Source organism: Molothrus ater, chromosome 4, assembly GCF_012460135.2.
Source record: "Molothrus ater isolate BHLD 08-10-18 breed brown headed cowbird chromosome 4, BPBGC_Mater_1.1, whole genome shotgun sequence".
Lineage (NCBI taxonomy): Eukaryota > Metazoa > Chordata > Aves > Passeriformes > Icteridae > Molothrus > Molothrus ater.
Window position 1 is genome coordinate 71,021,518 of NC_050481.2, and position 18,563 is coordinate 71,040,080.

At 59.1% G+C, this 18,563-nt stretch overlaps 1 protein-coding gene across 7 annotated transcripts in view; it reads left to right on the forward strand.

Moving 5' to 3' along the window:
- Window positions 1-18,563, forward strand: part of DCTN1 (dynactin subunit 1) — a 66,347-nt gene that overhangs the window by 47,200 nt on the left and 584 nt on the right. For 5 of the 7 annotated variants that reach the window (XM_036382395.2, XM_036382391.1, XM_036382393.2 and 2 more), the window contains 23 exons: window positions 626-823; window positions 1,494-1,698; window positions 1,999-2,077; window positions 2,634-2,793; window positions 3,700-3,804; window positions 4,559-4,750; window positions 5,522-5,638; window positions 6,331-6,483; window positions 7,140-7,300; window positions 8,350-8,518; window positions 8,831-8,899; window positions 9,358-9,420; window positions 9,989-10,138; window positions 10,818-10,979; window positions 12,728-12,859; window positions 12,973-13,101; window positions 13,936-14,078; window positions 14,388-14,554; window positions 14,917-14,931; window positions 15,508-15,641; window positions 16,397-16,586; window positions 17,492-17,568; window positions 17,803-17,892. In XM_036382395.2, the coding sequence (XP_036238288.1) occupies window positions 626-823; window positions 1,494-1,698; window positions 1,999-2,077; window positions 2,634-2,793; window positions 3,700-3,804; window positions 4,559-4,750; window positions 5,522-5,638; window positions 6,331-6,483; window positions 7,140-7,300; window positions 8,350-8,518; window positions 8,831-8,899; window positions 9,358-9,420; window positions 9,989-10,138; window positions 10,818-10,979; window positions 12,728-12,859; window positions 12,973-13,101; window positions 13,936-14,078; window positions 14,388-14,554; window positions 14,917-14,931; window positions 15,508-15,641; window positions 16,397-16,586; window positions 17,492-17,568; window positions 17,803-17,892 (3,060 nt within the window). The remainder of the gene's footprint in view (window positions 1-625; window positions 824-1,493; window positions 1,699-1,998; window positions 2,078-2,633; window positions 2,794-3,699; window positions 3,805-4,558; window positions 4,751-5,521; window positions 5,639-6,330; window positions 6,484-7,139; window positions 7,301-8,349; window positions 8,519-8,830; window positions 8,900-9,357; window positions 9,421-9,988; window positions 10,139-10,817; window positions 10,980-12,727; window positions 12,860-12,972; window positions 13,102-13,935; window positions 14,079-14,387; window positions 14,555-14,916; window positions 14,932-15,507; window positions 15,642-16,396; window positions 16,587-17,491; window positions 17,569-17,802; window positions 17,893-18,563) is intronic. The other 2 variants (XM_036382392.1, XM_036382397.2) reach the window with 1 other exon arrangement.

Here is an 18,563-nt window from a genome sequence, read left to right on the forward strand (position 1 = left end):
AGGGCTTTGGGATTGTGTGTGGAAGGGAGAGCTGGGGAAGGCACCCCGGGGTGGGGACAGGGGATGTCCCCACCCGTGTCCCCGTGCCCAGAGCTCTCTGGTTTCTGTAGCTGGGTGCAGAAGTGGATTTTTTGGGAACATCAGAATGTCCAGGCTGGGAAAGCAGCAGAGGTGGAATCCATGGGAGGTTCTGGATTTTTCCAAGACCTGTTCCTTGCTGTCACCCAGCTTCGGGATTTGAAGCTTTAGCCCCTGTGGCTGCTGCTAGGGAGGGAGGTGACATCCCTTTGTCCCTTTGGGGAATGCTGGCATCGGCCTTTCCCTGCCCTGGGAGCTGAGCTGCTGGAAAAGGAGCTGGATCAGTTTTCCCTGGGGGGAGATCACCTGGGAATGATGTGGATGCTGCAGTGGGATCAGGCAGCCTCAGCTTCTCTGGGCAACCTGTGCCAGGAATTCCTTCCCAAAATCCCATCCAATTCTGCTACTCCAGGCCTTTGTCCCAAGTCCCTCTCATCTCAAACTGCCCCAGTATGGATGACCAAAGTCAGGCCAGGTTCCTTGGGCTTCCAGAGCTCTGTCCAAGGATGTCCCTGCTCCTTCTCTAATTCTCTGCTCGGTGTTGTAGGAGGAGGAGAATCTCCGTGCTCAGGTCAGGGACCTTGAGGAGAAGCTGGAGACACTGAAAATCAAGAGAAATGAGGACAAGGCGAAGCTCAAGGAGCTGGAGAAGTACAAGATCCAGCTGGAGCAGGTGCAGGAATGGAAGAGCAAAATGCAGGAGCAGCAGGCTGACCTCCAGAAGCGCCTGAAGGAGGCCAAGAAGGTGAGGGAGTGTCCTGGGAATGGGGCAGTGCCTGGAGAGGTGACTGCAGGAGGAATTCCAGCCCTGACAAACCTTTCTGGGAGGAAATGTTCCCAATGTCCAACTAAACCTCCCCTGGTGCAACTCGAGGTCTTTGCTCCGAATCGACGTCAGGTGTATTTGGGAATCAGGCTGAGCCGAGGCAGGATTTGAATTCCTTATTCCCTCTCTTTCCAGGTGCTTCCCTCTTCCTTCTCTCTCCAGATGTTTCCCCCTTCTCTCTGTCTCTCCAGGTGCTTCCTTCTTCCCTCTCTCTCTCTCCAGGAGTTCCAGGAGTTTCCCTTTCCCCCTCAGCTGTGCCTGCAGCTCCCAGGATTCCATCCTTTCCTTCTCCCTGCCCTACTTTTCACAGTGGATTCCTGGTTTCTTTCCCCAAGGATTTATTTGTCTGCTCCAGTATTTCCTGTCTCCTTACCATTGTCCTCACCTGCTTCTCCTGCCAAGCTCTCTGGGGGTGAAGCAGGGAAGAGAGGAGTGGGACACCCTGGAGCGCTGGGCTGTCCCCTCTCATCCCAGATAACCCAGTGTCCATTGGACTTGGGAGAGCCTTGAGGGGCCATAATTTCCTGAGAGCTGTTTTGGGGTCTCTCCAGAGTTGTGGGGTCCCCTCAGCTGCTGTGCTTGCCCACAGGAAGCCAAGGATGCCCTGGAAGCCAAGGAAAGGTACATGGAGGAGATGGCAGACACGGCCGACGCCATCGAGATGGCCACGCTGGACAAGGAGATGGCTGAGGAGAGGGCAGAGTCCCTGCAGCAGGAGGTGGATTCCCTCAAGGAGAAGGTGGAATACCTCACCATGGACCTGGAGATCCTCAAGCACGAGATTGAGGAGAAAGGTGGGAAGGGAGAGGGAGTTTGGGCTTGGAGAATGGGGAAGGGAGTGGGGTTAGGTGAGATATTGGGAAGGAATTCTCCTCTGTGAGGCTCCCGAGGTCCTGGAATGAATTCTTGCAGAGAAGCTGTGGCTGCTCCATCCCTGGGGGTGTCCAAAGCCAGGTTGGATGGAGCTTAGAGCACCCTGGATAGTGAGAGGTGTCCCTGCCAATGTCAGGAGATGGGAATGGGGGGATTTAAGGTCCCTTCCCACCCAAACCAGTCTGGGATTCTGGGATTCTGATTCCTCCTTTCCTCCACAGGCTCTGACGGAGCAGCATCCAGCTACCAGGTCAAACAGCTGGAGGAGCAGAATGCCAGGCTCAAGGAGGCTCTTGTCAGGTGGGAGCTCACCTGTGCTTCCCCACATTCCTTCCCAGGCCTCTTGTGCTCCCTAAGTCTGAGAGCACCAATCCCAATCCTTCACTGGAGCAGCCCATGTCATTCCTGCTGATGGCTCTGGGATCTTTGCAGAGCTCTTAAAGCATCCACAGGGAAGGGAGAGTCCCTTGTCACAGGGCATTGGTGGAGATGGGGACAATGAGCCACTCCAGCCTCATTCCCTATGGAATGCCTCATTCCCCATGGATGTGGTGCTTGGTATCCCAGCACCGTTCTCCAGACCCTGCCCAGCCCTGGGATCTACCTCTCCCTGGATGATCCCACCTTCCAGGGCTTGGGTGCTCATGGGCTTTTTATCTGGGAATCCACAGCCAAGAAGTTCAGTTCCCATCCCTTGGTGTAAAGGAGCTGGATTTGGGGAACGTTGCTCATGTCCCCACCAGGGAGGGGCAGATGGGGATGGGTGAGCTCTGTTATCCTGGCTGGGGCAGACAGGGGCTCCTGGGAGGGCCCAGGTGCTCCTGGGCTGGCCCTGACAGGAGCTGTGGCTGTGCAGGATGCGGGACCTGTCGGCCTCAGAGAAGCAGGAGCACGTGAAGCTCCAGAAGCAGATGGAGAAGAAGAACACAGAGCTGGAGTCGCTGCGGCAGCAGCGGGAGAAGCTGCAGGAGGAGGTGAAGCAGGCGGAGAAGACGGTGGATGAGCTCAAGGAGCAGGTGAGGGACAGGTGGGATGGGATATTTGGGATGTTCATGGACATTCAGGGCACTTTGGGGACATTTGGGGCATTGAGACTTCTGGAGATCCCACTGCAGGGACCAACACTCCTGGTCCCATATTCCCTAATTCCAAACCCTGTTCCAGCAGTGGAGCTGTGCTGGGCTCTGCCTGGAGGTGGGATTTGTGTCCTGGAGCAGGGATGGATTGGGATGGCAGGGGCTGGATTGGGATGTGTGTCCTGGAGCAGGGATGGATTGGGATGTGTGTCCTGGAGCAGGGATGGACTGGGACGTGTGTCCTGGAGCAGAGATGGATTGGGATGTGTGTTGTGGCTCACATAGATTGGGATGTGTGCCTTGGAGCAGGGATGGATTGGGATGGCAGGGGCTGGATTGGGATGTGTGTCCTGGAACATGGATGGACTGGGATGTGTGTCCTGGAACAGGGATGGACTGGGACGTGTGTCCTGGAGCAGAGATGGATTGGGATGTGTGTTGTGGCTCACATAGATTGGGATGTGTGTCTTGGAGCAGGGATGGATTGGGGTGGCAGGGGATGGATTGGGATGCGTGTCCTGGAACATGGATGGACTGGGATGTGTGTCCTGATGGGATGGATTGGGATGTGTGTCCTGGAACATGGATGGACTGGGATGTGTGTCCTGGAGCAGGGATGGATTGGGATGTGTGTCCTGGAACAGGGATGGATTGGGATGTGTGTCCTGATGGGATGGATTGGGATGTGTGTCCTGGAGCAGGGATGGATTGGGATGTGTGTCCTGGAGCAGGGATGGATTGGGATGTGTGTCCTGATAGGATGGATTGGGATGTGTGTCCTGGAGCAGGGATGGATTGGGATGTGTGTCCTGGAGCAGGGATGGATTGGGATGTGTGTCCTGGCAGGTGGACGCAGCGCTGGGTGCTGAGGAGATGGTGGAGACTCTGACAGAGAGAAACCTGGATCTGGAGGAGAAGGTCCGGGAGCTGCGTGAGACCGTCGGGGACCTGGTAAGGCAGAATTCCCTGGGATAAGGGCTGCTGAATTCCTGGGATAACACTGCTGAACTTCCTGGGATAAGGGCTGCTGAATTCCTGGGATAACACTGCTGAATTCCCTGGGATAACACTGCTGAATTCCCTGGGATAAGGGCTGCTGAATTCCCTGGGATAACACTGCTGAATTCCCTGGGATAACAGCTGCTGAATTCCTGGGATAACAGCTGCTGAATTCCTGGGATAACAGCTGCTGAATTCCTGGGATAACGCTGCTGAATTCCTGGGATAACACTGCTGAATTCCCTGGGATAATGGCCGCTGAATTCCCTGGGATAACACTGCTGAATTCCTGGGATAACACTGCTGAATTCCTGGGATAACAGCTGCTGAATTCCTGGGATAACACTGCTGAATTCCCTGGGATAACACTGCTGAATTCCTGGGATAACACTGCTGAATTCCCTGGGATAAGGGCTGCTGAATTCCTGGGATAACACTGCTGAATTCCTGGGATAACGCTGCTGAATTCCTGGGATAACACTGCTGAATTCCTGGGATAACTGCTGCTGAATTCCTGGGATAATGGCTGCTGAATTCCTGGGAAAGAGCTGCTCCAGCAGCAGCTCTTATCCCAAGAATTCCAGCTCCTGGGATGGGGAGCTGGAATGATGGCGCCAGCAGGAATTTGCGTAAGCTCTCTAGAGCTCCGGGGACACATCTGAGCCACATTGTGTGACTTTGTCCCCTGGGTGCCACCTCCCTGCAGGAGGCCATGAACGAGATGAACGACGAGCTGCAGGAGAACGCCCGGGAGACGGAGCTGGAGCTGCGGGAGCAGCTGGACATGGCCACGGCGCGCGTGCGCCAGGCCGAGAAGCGCGTGGAGGCCGCCCAGGAGACCGTGGCCGACTACCAGCAGACCATCAAAAAGTACCGGGAGCTCACGGCTCACCTGCAGGTGTGTCCCCACCTCCAGCTCCTCCTGGAGCTCACCTGGTGGCCAGGGGAGCCAGAGGGAGCATCCCCTGGGAGTGTCCTGGTGGCCAGGAGAGCCAGAGGGAGCATCCCCTGGGAGTGTCCTGGTGGCCAGGGGAGCCAGAGGGAGCATCCTCTGGGAGTGTCCTGGTGGCCAGGGGAGCCTGAGGGAGCATCCCCTGGGAGTGTCCTGGTGGCCAGGAGAGCCAGAGGGAGCATCCCCTGGGAGTGTCCTGGGTATGGCAGGATACAGCTTGGGGCTGAGTGGGTTCCTTGTGGAGCTTCCATAGGGACCCCCCCCCCAGTGCCTTCTCCTACAGGGATAGGCTGGGAGAGTTGGGAATGTCCGTGAAGACCTCAAAGAGACCTCAGAGGCCCTTTTAGTGCCTTAAAGGGGCTCCAGGAGAGCTGGAGGGGGACTTGGGACAAGGGTTGGAGGGATAGGACACAGGGAATGGCTTCCCACTGGAAAAGTGGAGATTTAGATGGGATATTGGGAAAAAATTCTTCCCTGTGGGGGTTATCCCAGCCCTGGGCTCAGGTCTGCTGGCAGGGAAGGGAGCTGGGGAGGGGGTGAGCCTGTGGATATTCCAGGACTGGAACACTCTTGGTGCCTCTCCCTCCCCTCCACCTTCCCTGGGTGCTGCACAAGGAGCCCCACGAGGAGGAGGTGCCGGGAGGTTTGGGGAGGGGCTTGCTGGAGGTGTGGGGTCCCTGATCTCCATGTCCTCATGTCCCATGTCCCTGTGGCCAGGACGTGAACCGGGAGCTGATGAGCCAGCAGGAGGCATCTGCAGAGAAGCAGCAGCAGCCGCCCCCCGAGATGTTCGACTTCAAGATCAAGTTTGCAGAGACAAAAGCTCACGCCAAGGTAGGGCCAGCAGGAGACCTGGATGGGCTATTCCATACCCTGGGACAGGCTCCAGGGTATTCCCAGAGCTGTGGCTGTCCCTGGATCCCTGGAAGTGTCCAAAGCTAAGCTGGACAGGGCTTGGAGCAACCTGGGCTAGTGGGAGGTGTTCCAGGAGCTGGAATGAGATGGGCTTTAAGGTCCTTCCAACACAAACCTTCCAGGATTTTGGAGCCCTTCTGCTCTGGAGTGAGGCTGGGAGAGCTGGGAATGTTCCCCTGGAGAAGAGAAAAATCCAGGCAGAGCTCAGAGCCCCTTGCAGGGCCTGAAGGGGCTCCAGGAGAGCTGGAGAGGGACTGGGGACCAGGGATGGAGGGACAGGACACAGGGAATGGCTTTCCACTGGAAAAGTGGAGATTGGGCTGGGATACTGGGAAAAAATTCTTCCCTGTGAGGGTGGTGAGGCCCTGGAAGGGATTTCCCAGAGAAACTCTGGCTACCCCAGCCCTGGAAGTGCCCAAGGCCAAGCTGGAGCAGCCTGGGATAGAGGAAGGTGTCCCTGCCCATGGCATGGGGTGACGCTGGGTGGGCTGGGAGATCCCAGCCAGGCCTTGAGGCATTCTCCAAGGAGCAGCATTCCATGAGTGATCCCCCCGAGCTGGGCTGTGCCAGGGAGGCCCTGGAGCAGGCAGGTGACTCTGAGTGTCCCTCAGGCCATCGAGATGGAGCTGCGGCAGATGGAGGTGCAGCAGGCCAACCGCCACGTGTCCCTCCTCACCTCCTTCATGCCCGACAGCTTCCTGCGCCACGGCGGCGACCACGACTGCGTCCTGGTGCTCCTGCTCATCCCACGCCTCATCTGCAAGGTGGGACAGCCTGGGGACAACCCCTGCCTGGCAAACCACACCTCTGTCCCCGAGGGGAATTGGGGATTTGGGCTGTTTACTGCTGGAGAACTTCCCAAAGTTCTGGAGTAACTGGAGTTGCCATCCCTGGAGGGGTTCAGGTGGGATGTTGGGAAAATTCCTCCTGGAAAGAGGTGTCCAGGCCTGGCACAGCTGCTCAGGACAGTGTGGAGTCCCCATCCCCAGGGGGTTTAGCAGCTCTGTGGATGTGGCACTTGGGGACAGTGTGGAGTCCCCATCCCTGGAGGGATCTAACAGCTCTGTGGATGTGGCACTTGGGGACAGTGTGGAGTCCCCATTCCTGGGGGGATCTAACAGCTCTGTGGATGTGGCACTTGGGGACATGGTCAGTGGTGGTGCTGGGAGGGAGCAGTTGGACTCTGTGGTCTTAAAGGACTTTTCCAACCTAAATAATTCCATGATTCCACGATTATAAAATGGTCTGGGAGAAGGGAAGGGGCGGAAGCAGCCAGGGATGGTGACTCAGCAGTGAGAGCGCTCAGGGTCACTTTGCAAGGACAGGTCACTTTTCGGGGGCGCAGGGCTGTTACCCACGGCTCAGCAGGACGCAGCAGGGAAGCACGGGATGCCCTGAAGGATTTCCCTGTCCCCCCCAGGCCGAGCTGATCAGCAAACAGGCGCAGGAGAGGTTCGAGCTGAGCGAGAGCTGCGCGGAGCGGGCGGGGCTGCGCGGAGCCCCCGGGGAGCAGCTCAGCTTCGCCGCCGGCCTCGTCTATTCCCTGAGCCTGCTCCAGGCCACGCTGCACAAATACGAGCAGTGAGTCCCCGCCCCGTCCGTCCGTCCCTCCCTCCGCGGGCGGAGTTCCAGGGGTTTGGGGAGCCGGGCTGGGAAAGCGTGGTGGGGTGGCTTTTATTGCCTTGCCATGGGGTCGTTTCTCTGTGAGCCTCTTTGTGTGTCCTTCCCAAGGGATGGCATGGGAAGGGATTTTGGGAGGAGAAGCAGTGGGATCCCTTTCTCCATGACCTCTTTGTGTCCCTCAAGAGGTCACATGGGATCTTGGGAACTGGGCTGGAAAAAAGCTCTGGGATCCCTTTCTCTGTGACCTCTCGGTGTTCCTCTCAAAGATGACATGGGAAGGGAATTTGGGATCCAGGATAGAGAAGATGGATGGGTTCCCATTCTCCTTCCCAAGAGGTGACACATGAAGGAATTTTGGGAGCCAGGCTAGAAAAAAGCAGCAGGATCCCCTTCTCTGTGACCTCTGTGTGTCCTTCCCAAGAGATGACACGTGATGGAATTTTGGGAGCCAGTCTAGAAAAAGCCAGCAGGGTTCCTTTCTCTGTGACCTCTCTGTGTCCTTCCCAATGAGTGACATGAGAAGGAATTTTGGGAACCAGGCTAGAAAACAGCAGTGGGATCTCTTTATAACCTTATGCAGATCCCCTTCTCTGTGACCTCTGTGTGTCCTTCCCAATGGGTGACATGGGAAGGAATTTTGGGGTCCAGGCTAGAGAAGAAGGATGGGTTCCCCTTCTCCTTCTCAAGAGGTGACACATGAAGGAATTTTGGGAACCAGGCTAGAAAAATCCAGCAGGATCCCCTTCTCTGTGACCTCTGTGTGTCCTTCCCAATGAGTGACATGGGAAGGAATTTTGGGAGCCAGGCTACAAAGAAGCAGCAGGATCCCCTTATTCCCATGGGGGGGTTCCCATCTCCATGCACCTCCTGGTGTCCCCTTGGGAAGGCCCTCCAGCCCCAGCCAGGTCACAGCTGTGTCCCTGTCCCCAGGCCAGCAGTGCCTCAGGGCTCTGATTTCCCATGTCCTGCCTGGAGATGCCCCCAGCCCCTTGTCCCTGTCCCCTCAGGGCCCTGAACCGCTGCAGTGTGGAGGTGTACAAGAAGGTGGGGACCCTGTACCCCGAGATGAGCGTCCACGAGCGCTCCCTGGACTTCCTGATCGAGCTGCTCCACAAGGACCAGCTGGACGAGACCGTCAACGTGGAGCCGCTCACCAAAGCCATCAAGTACTACCAGGTGGGGCTGGGGCTGGTGACACTGGGGGCAGGTGCCACCTCACCTGTTGGACATGGATCAGCTCCTTTTGGCAGCCCTTTCCTTTGGGTGTTGTCAGCCAGGTGACCGTGGCTGTGTCCCCTGCTCTGTGTCCATCCCACATTCCTTCCTTCCTTCCACACTGCTCACCTGTGGAATTAAGCACCACCAGCTCTTTCGGGGCACCGTTGTTACTTCCATTTAAAAAAATGGCCCTCAACATTTGGGGGTTTTTTTTTGAGTGTTCCCACGTTGGGTTTTTCCATGTGGATGCTGATCCTGCCATTCCCACAGCACCTGTACAGCATCCACCTGGCCGACCAGGCTGAGGACTGCACCCTGCAGCTGGCCGACCACATCAAGGTGAGTGGGGACAGCCCTTCCCTGATCCCTCTTGTCCACCTTTGTGTCCCCCAGGATCCCTGTGGGAGGGGAGGTGTCCATGCTGCCACTCCCCAGTACAGCCACTCTTCCCCAGTGGTGGCACTGCGGTCAGGGAATGGGGACATGGGGACGAGAAGAGCAGGAGTGGGAATGTGGAGACGCTCCTGTCTCAGGGTGGGGGTTGGATCCTGGATTTCCCAAGGGAGGAACCAGAGTCCTGCACCCCCTGGATAAAACCAAACCAGACCAGAAATAGCCTGACTGCCTCAGCCCATTCCCCTGCTCCTGAAAATCCTGGGATGGTGACAGGGTCCATCCTGGAATTCCTGGCACTGAAACCCCGGTGTGCCCTGGGGTCCCTCCTGTCCCTGTCCCTGTCCCTGTCCCTGTCCCTGTCCCTGTCCCTGTGCTGAGGGTCCCTGTGCCTGTGCCCACAGTTCACCCAGAGTGCCTTGGACTGCATGGGGGTGGAGGTGTGCCGGCTGCGGGCCTTCCTCCAGGTAGGATCTTCCTCCAGGTAGGATCTTCCTCCAGGTAGCACCTGCCAGGATGGCTGGGCACGTGCCAGCTTCCTGCTGTCCCTGTGTCCCTCTGTCCGAGATCCCTTCTTGTCTCTCTGTCTGAGGTCCTTCCCTGTCTCTCTGTCCCTGTGTCTGTCAGAGCTCCCCCTCCCTAAGGTCCCTCTGTGTCCCCTTGTCACTCTAACTCTGTGTCCTGAGGTCCCTCCATGTCCTCTCTGTCCCTGTGACCTTCTGAGGTCCCTCTGTCTGAGGTCCCTCTGTGTCCCCATGTCCCTCTGTTCCCGTGTCCCTCTAAGGTCCCTCTCTCTCTGTGTGTCCCTCTGAGGTCTCTCTCTCTAAGGTCCCTCTGTGTCCCCATGTCCCTCTGTTCCCGTGTCCCTCTAAGGTCCCTCTCTCTCTGTGTGTCCCTCTGAGGTCCCTCTCTCTAAGGTCCCTTTGTGTCCCCATGTCCCTCTGTTCCCGTGTCCCTCTGAGATCCATCTGAGTCCCTCTATCCCCATGCCCCTCTGTGTCCCTGTGTCCCTCTGAGGTCCCTCTGTGTCCCCAGGCCGGGCAGGAGGCAGCAGACCTGGCCATCCTGCTCAAGGACCTGGAGACGTCCTGCAGCGACATCCGCCAGTTCTGCAAGAAGATCCGGCGCCGCATGCCGGGCACGGACGCGCCGGGAATTCCGGCGGCCCTGGGCTTCGGGCCGCAGGTGAGGGGACAGGGACAGCCCTCAGGCCACCCCTCAGGCACAAGCTGGGAGCTGTGGGATGCACTGGGCTGGCAGCAAACTCCCCAGGGAAGCCGGGCAGCAGCTCAGGGCAGAGGGAGGTGGTGTGAGCTGAGCTGGGATCATGGAGTCAGGGACTGGTTTAGGTTGGGAAATCCCTCAAAGGTCCCTGAGTCCAGCCACGCCCCAGCACTGCCAAGGCCATCTCTGACCGTGTCCCCAGGTGGATGTTAATCCCCCCAGGGTTGGGGACAACCCTTCCCTGGAGGAGTTTTCCCAATATCCAACCTGGCACAGCCTGAGGCCATTCCTCTCCTCCTGTCCCTGTTCCCTGGGACAAGATCCCAAATCCACCCCCCTGGCTGTGCCCTCCTGTCAGGAGCTGCGCAGAGCCACAAGGTCCCTCTGAGCCTCCTTTGCTCCAGGCTGAGCCCCTGCCCAGCTCCCTCAGCCTCTCCTGGAGCTCCTTCCCGGGACACGATGGAGGTGGCACTTGGATTTTGTGTTCCCATCTCAGATGGAGACCTGGATTCACACCCAAGACCCATTCCCTCCATCTTCCCGTTATTTCCCCCGATCCTGGTGACAGTTCCAGGGCAGGTGTGGACTCCGGGAGCCCAGGTGTCCGTGCCATTCCCAGTGACCCTGCTGTGCCCCGCAGGTGTCGGACACGCTGCTGGAGTGCCGCAAGCACCTGACGTGGGTGGTGGCCGTGCTGCAGGAGGTGGCGGCGGCCGGGGCGCAGCTGATCGCGCCGCTGGCCGAGAACGAGGGGCTGCCCGCGCCGCGCCTCGAGGAGCTGGCCTTCAAAGTCAGCGAGCAGGTGGGCATCCTCCACCATTCCCAAGTGGGCATCCTCCAGCATCCCCTGCTGGGATCCTCCAGCATTCCCAACTTGGCATCCTCCAGCATCCCCCGCAGGGCATCCTGCAGCATCCCCCGCTGGGCATCCTCCAGCATTCCCAACTCGGCATCCTTCACCATTCCCAACTGGGCATCCTCCAGCATTCCCAACGGGGCATCCTCCAGCATCCCCCGCTGGGCATCCTTCACCATCCCCAACTGGGCATCCTGCAGCGTCCCCAGCTGGGCATCCTCCACCATTCCCAGCTGGGCATCCTCCAGCATTCCCAACTGGGCATCCTCCAGCATTCCCAGCTTGGCATCCTGCAGCGTCCCCCGCTGGGCATCCTGCAGCATCCCCAGCTGGGCATCCTTCATCATTCCCAACTGGGCATCCTCCAGCATCCCCAACTGGGCATCCTCCAGCATTCCCAACTGGGCATCCTTCACCATTCCCAACTGGGCATCCTGCAGCATCCCCAGCTGGGCATCCTTCATCATTCCCAACTGGGCATCCTCCAGCATCCCCAACTGGGCATCCTCCAGCATTCCCAACTGGGCATCCTTCACCATTCCCAACTGGGCATCCTCCAGCATTCCCAACTGGGCATCCTTCACCATTCCCAACTGGGCATCCTGCAGCGTCCCCAGCTGGGCATCCTCCAGCATCCCCAACTGGGCATCCTTCACCATTCCCAGCTGGGCATCCTTCACCATTCCCAGCTCGGCATCCTCCGGCATCCCCAGCTGGGCATCCTGCAGCATTCCCAACTTGGCATCCTGCAGCATCCCCCGCTGGGCATCCTTCACCATTCCCAGCTGGGCATCCTTCACCATTCCCAGCTGGGCATCCTCCAGCATTCCCAACTCGGCATCCTCCAGCATTCCCAGCTGGGCATCCTCCAGCATTCCCAGGGAGAACATGATTCCCACTAGTCCCAGCTGGGACATCCTTCCCACCAGTTGCAGGTGGAAAATCCTTCACCATTCCCAGCTGGGATATCCTTCGCACCATTCCCAGGTGGAACATACTTCCCACCACTCCCAGCTGGGACACCCTTCCCACCATTCCCAGCTGGGACACCCTTCCCACCACTCCCAGGGGGGACACCCTTCTCAGCATCCCTAGGTGGGCATCCTTCATCATTCCCAGCTGGGACATCCTCCACCATTCCCAGCTAGAACATCCTTCAACATTCCCAGGCTGGGCATCCTTCACCATTCCTAGGTGGGACACCCTTCCCACCACTCCCAGGTGGGACATTTAAACATCACAGGGACACCCTTAAACATCAGAGGGACATTTTAAACATCAGGGAGAGATCCTTAAACACCAGAGGGACATCCTTAAAAAGCAGAGGAACATCTTAAACGTCAGTGGGACATTTTAAAAATCAGAGGGACACCCTTAAACATCAGGGAGACACCCTTAAATGTCAGAGGGACATCTTGAACACCAGATGCACATCCTTAAAAATCAGAGGAACATCTTAAACATCAGAGGGACATTTTAAACATCAGAGGAGTACCCTTAATCATCAGAGGAACATCCTTAATCATCAGAGGAACATCTTAAACATCAGAGGGACGTTTTAAATATCAGAGGAGTACCCTTAATCATCAGAGGAACATCTTTAACCATCAGAGGGAGACACCAGTTGTGGGATGTGGGCTGAGGCTGTGAGCCCAGCCCAGGGCCAGCAGCCAGCTCCTTCCTGTCCTTCCCAGATTTACGGCTCCCAGGGCATCAATCCCTACGAGTGCCTGCGCCAGTCCTGCAGCATCCTCATGGCCACCATGAACAAGATGGCCACGGCCATGCAGGAGGGCGAGTACGACGCCGACCGCCCGCAGAGCAAGGTGGGCTGGGCTCTGTTCTGGTCACCAGCAGGCTCTGGGTGACCAGCACAGGGAGCTGGGCAGCTGGGCTGTCTTGGATTCTTCCTAAAATCCTGATTGTCCCACTGGTCCAGCCCACGCCACCGGCAGAGCTCCGGGCGGCCGCGCTGCGGGCAGAGATCACGGATGCTGAGGGGCTGGGGCTGAAGCTGGAGGACAGGGAGACGGTCATCAAGGAGCTGAAGAAGTCCCTCAAGATCAAGGTGAGGTGTTCCTCACTGATCCCTGCCTTCCTGGCTCCTCTTCACCCATCCCTGCTGTCCCTCACTGATCCCTGCCTCTCCCTGCTGTCCCTCTCCCATCCCTGCCTGTCCCTCACCCATCCCTGCTGTCCCTCACCCATCCCTGCCTGTCCCTCACCCATCCCTGCCTGTCCCTCACCCATCCCCACCTTCCTGGCTGCTGTGGGATTCACCTCCACACTCCTGCTGGCTTCCTGCCTATGGAGATGCTGATCCCAAGCCCCATCCAGATCTCCTGGGGATGTTTTCCCCATGGGCAGGGCGGTGCTGCCATCCAGATCTTGCCCCCACTGTGTTCTGGGGTGCTCAGGGTGGGAGCTGTTCTGGGTTCCACCCGTGGGTGTTGGTGATTTGGGGGCTCTGGGGAGCTGTTCTGGGTTCCACCCGTGGGTGTTGGTGATTTGGGGGCTCTGGGGAGCTGTTCTGGGTTCCACCCATGGGTGCTGGTGATGTGGGGGCTCTGAGGAGCTGTTCTGGGTTCCACCCATGGGTGCTGGTGATCTGGGGGCTCTGAGGAGCTGTTCTGGGTTCCACCCATGGGTGCTGGTGATTTGGGGGCTCTGAGGAGCTGTTCTGGGTTCCACCCATGGGTGCTGGTGATGTGGGGGCTCTGAGAAGCTGTTCTGGGTTCCAGCTGTGGGTGCTGGTGATCTGGGGGCTCTGGGGAGCTGTTCTGGGTTCCACCCATGGGTGTTGGTGATTTGGGGGCTCTGGGGAGCTGTTCTGGATTCCACCCATGGGTGCTGGTGATCTGGGGGCTCCCCCAGCTCCCTGATTCCCTCCCTGGCTCTCCAGGGTGAGGAGCTCAGCGAGGCCAACGTGAGGCTCAGCCTGCTGGAGAAGAAGCTGGACAGCGCGTCCAAGGACGCGGACGACCGCGTGGAGAAGATCCAGACCAAGCTGGACGAGACCCAGACACTGCTCAAAAAGAAAGAGAAGTGAGTTTGGAACGGGGCTGGGGGTGTGGAGCTGGTGGAGCTCATCCAGAGGAAGCCACGGAATTCCAGAGCCCACCAGAAATCCAAGAGCTGGGTTCCCTCTGCTTGGAGCCAGGCTGGGAGAGCTGGGAATGTTCACTTGGAGAAGAGAAGGACCCAGGCAGAGCTCAGAGCCTCCTCCAGGCCCTGAAGGGGCTCCAGGAGAGCTGGAGAGGGACTGGGGACAAGGGATGGAGGGGCAGGATCAGGAGTCCTGGCCAAGCAGCATCCCTGGCCTCACACCTCCCTCCCTCCGTGTGCTCTTCCCAGGGAGTTTGAGGAGACCATGGACGCCCTCCAGGCTGACATCGACCAGCTGGAGTCGGAGAAGGTGGAGCTGAAGCAGCGCCTGAACAACCAGTCCAAGAGGACGATCGAGGGGCTGCGGGGGGCTCCGCCCTCGGGCGTGGCCTCCATCGTGTCCGGCATCGCCGGCGGTGAGTGACAGGAGCGGGGCCGGGGTGTCCTCCTGCCACAGGGTGTGACCGGGAATTTGGGAACGGTGCTCCCACGGAGCCGCAGCCTCTCCCACACTCCAGCCCTGGCTCCCAGGAATGCTGCTGGGATTCTCATTCCCAAAGGAGCAGGAGCAGCCTGGGAGGTCCTTGCCGAGCCCCTGGCTCTGGGGGAGCATTGCAGGGGCCCTGCTTGGGTCGCTCCCAGCTGCTGGGAACGGGCTCAGTCCCAGATGAGGCTGTGGGAGCCCAGAGCTGCTCCAGGCACAGCTCCTCTCCCACCCAACCCGGGGCTTTAATGCTGATTTTTCTTGTCTCTCCTGGCCCCTCTCCCTGTGCTGCAGAGGAACAGCAGCGAGGTACGGACACACCCTGCATGCAGCCCCAGTGCATGGGGGGGAAATGAAATCCCAGGACCCCCAAACCCTGGGACTCAGCTCCCTTTGGGAGCCAGGGAAGGATCCAGGTCCTGCTCAGAGGCTGCCAGCCCTGGTGGCTCCAGGGGGCCTGGGAAGGGAGGGATGAGCATGGAACTGTGGTGGATGTGGAGAGGGGTGACCACAGCTGGAGAGCCTTGGGAAGGGGCATTGGGAGCTGCTGGGACTTCTCCAGGGAGGTGCCACGTGTTGGTGACAGTGCCCTGTGGCACCGTCAGTGGTGGCAGCGCCGATGGCAGTGCCCTGTGCTGGTGACAGGGGTGGCAGTGCTGATGGCAGTGCTGATGGCAGGGGTGGCAGTGCTGATGGCAGTGCTGATGGCAGTGCCCTGTGCTGGTGACAGGGGTGGCAGCGCCGATGGCAGTGCCCTGTGCTGGTGACAGGGGTGGCAGTGCTGATGTCAGGGGTGGCAGCGCCGATGGCAGTGCTGATGGCAGGGGTGGCAGTGCTGATGGCTGTGCTGATGGCAGTGTCCCTGATGGCAGTGTCCCCGTGCAGGTGTTGGTGCCGGGCAGGTGCCGGGAGGTGGCTCTGGCCCCGTGCAGGTGAAGGACTCTCCCCTCCTGCTGCAGCAGATCGACGCCCTGCAGCTCTCCCTGAAACACCTCAAGAATGAGAACAACCTGCTCAAGGTTGGGGGAATGGGATCCTGTGGGATGAGGTCAGGGTGGGAGAGGATCCTTGTGGGATGTGATCCATGTGGGATGGGATCCATGTGGGATATGGGATCCATGTGAGATGGGATCCCTGTGGGGTGTGATCCATGTGGGATGGGATCCCTGTGGGATGGGATCATCATAGCATGGGATCCCTGTGGGATGGGATTCCTTTGGGATGGCATTCCCGTGGGACATGATCCCGTGGGATGCGATCTGGGTGCGATGTGATCCCTGCGGGATATGATCCCTGTGGGATTTGATCCCCGTGGGTTATGATTCCTGTGGGATATGATCCCTGTGGGATTTGATCCCCGTGGGATGTGATCCCTGTGGGATATGGGATGAGCTGGAGAACAGGCTCTCATCTGGGGCTGAGAGCAGGGTCAGCACTGGGAGCTGCTGGTGGAACTGGGGGTGCTGCCGATGTCCCTGCCAGCCCTGTCCCCTCGGTGCAGATGCCACTGGCACAACCTGATTGATTGATTGATTGATTGATTGATTAATGAACACCCCACCCATGGGGCACAGCAGCAGATAACCCAATTAACCAACTATTCTAATGGATATTAATTGTAACGGGTGGGATGGAGCAGCTCATTAAATCCAACCAGCCCCACATGCGAGGAACCCCCACGGGGCCCATCGCTGCTCCCACCCTTGCTGTCCTTAGCAGCGTTTCACCCATTTCCCACCTCTCCCCGGTGTTTCCCCGTTTCCCGTGGTGCCAGGGTGCCCAGATGAAGCTGGAGCTGGCCAGCCTGGCGCCGCTGCAGGTGCCGCGCGTGGCCGTGGCGCGGGAGCGGCCGCCCGAGGCGCTGCCCACGCAGAGCCTCTACCGCAAGACCACGCAGCTGCTGGAGACCCTCTACCAGCTCAGCGCCAACGCCAAGGTGCTGGACATGAGGCAGAGCAAATCCAGTAGGTTCTACAAAAGTGTTCCTTGGGATCTGGGGGGGTTGTGGCACCTCTGTGTTGTCCCTGTGCCCGCAGGACTGGCAGCCATGTGCCAACCGCAGCAGGGCTCGCTGCGGGGCGGGCTCTGCTCTGCCAGCAGCCCTGGGGTGTTTGGGTTGAGGGACAGTCCCTGTCCCCCTCAAGGCCATTGGTGTGCTGGGGACATGGCTCAGTGTCCAGGGAATGAGCTGCTCTGGGGTGGCTCAGCCCCAAGCCCTGAAATCCCCCTGGTACAAATCCAAGGGGGTCAAACCTTCCCCAAAACCCACCTGGTACCAACCTGAGATCAAAACCCCCAAAACCCACCTGGTGCCAGCCTGAGGAGGTCAAACCCCCCCAAAACACACCTGGTACCAACCTGAAGAGGTCCAACCTCCCAAAACCCACCCAGTGCCAGCCTGAGGAGGTAAACCCCCCCCAAAACCTGCCCAGTATCAACCTGAGGAGGTCAAACCCCCCAAAATGCACCTGGTACCAACCTGAGGAGGTCAAACCCCCTGAAATCCCCTGGTACCAACCTGAGGAGGAGATCAAATCCCCCAAAATCCACCTGGTACCAGCCTGAGGGAGTCAAACCCCCCAAAACCACCCAGAACCAACCTGAGGAGGTCCAACTCCCCAAAACCCACCTGGTGCCAGCCTGAGAAGATCAAACCCCCCCAAAACCACCCAGTACCAACTTGAGGAGGTCAAACCCCCCCAAAACCCAGCTGGTACCCACCTGAGGAAGTCCAGCCCCCCAGAACCCACCCAGTGCCAGCCTGAGGAGATCAAACCCCCCAGAACCCAGGGGGTGCCAGCCTGAGGGGTCACAGTGCTCAGCTGTGTCCGTGTCCCCCCGCCCATCCCTCCCTTCCCGCTGTTTGCAGCGAGGAGCTCCTCGGCGCGGCTGCTGGAGCAGACGGCCCGGCTCTGCGCCCTCAAGAACTCCATCGACGCCCTGAAGGTGAGGAAGGGTCTTCTCCAGCATGGGGGGACCTGGTGGCACCCCCAGCCCAGCCCTCCAGCCCCCAGGCTGGGGCTGGTGGCACCTGGTGGCAGTGAGGGGACAAGGTGCTGCCCATTCCCATTCCCGTTCCCCTCCCAAAACAGTGGGGTTTGACCCCTCTGATTCCTGCCCAGGGTGGGTGAGGAGGGTCCCCCTGGGGTGGGTTTTGGGGTGACCTTGCTGTGCCCCCAGGACGACACGCTGCGGGAGATGGTTCAGCAGCAGCCGGGCGCCGGCGTCTCCACCACCTTCGGCACCTTCCCGTCCTCCTCCTTCCTGAAGGTGAGAGCCCCATCTGAGGGACCCCAGTCCTGAGGGATCCCAGTCCTGAGGGACCCCAATCCTGAGGGACCCCCCAGCTCTGAGAGCCCCAATCCTGAGGGACCCCAATCCCAAAGGAGTCCCCTAATCTCGAGGGATCCCCATTCCTGAGGGAATCCCAATTCCAAGAGACACCAGCCACAAAAACCCCCAATCCCGAGGGACCCCAGTCCCAAGGAACCCCTCAATCCTGAGGGATCCCAAGGAACCCCCCCAGTCCTGAGGGACTCCAATCTCGAGGGACTCCCATTCCTGAGGGAACCCTGATTCCGAGAGATGCCAGTCACAAAAACTCCCATTCCTGAGGGGCCCCCAGTTCCAAGTCCTGAGAGACCCCAGTCCCAAGGAACCCCTAATCTCGAGGGACTCCCATTCCCGAGGGACCCCAATCCCAAAGGATCCCTTGAGGGATCCCCATTCCCGAGGGAACCCCGATTCTGAGGGACCCCTGTCCCAAGGAACCCCCAATGCTGAGGGACCCCAATCTCAAGGGATCCCCAGTTCTGAGGGAACCCCAATTCCAAGAGACACCAGTCACAAAAACCCTATTCCCGAGAGACCCCAACCCTGAGGGACCCCATTCTCAAGGGATCCCCTGTACCTGAGGGACCCCAATCACAAGGAACCCCCAA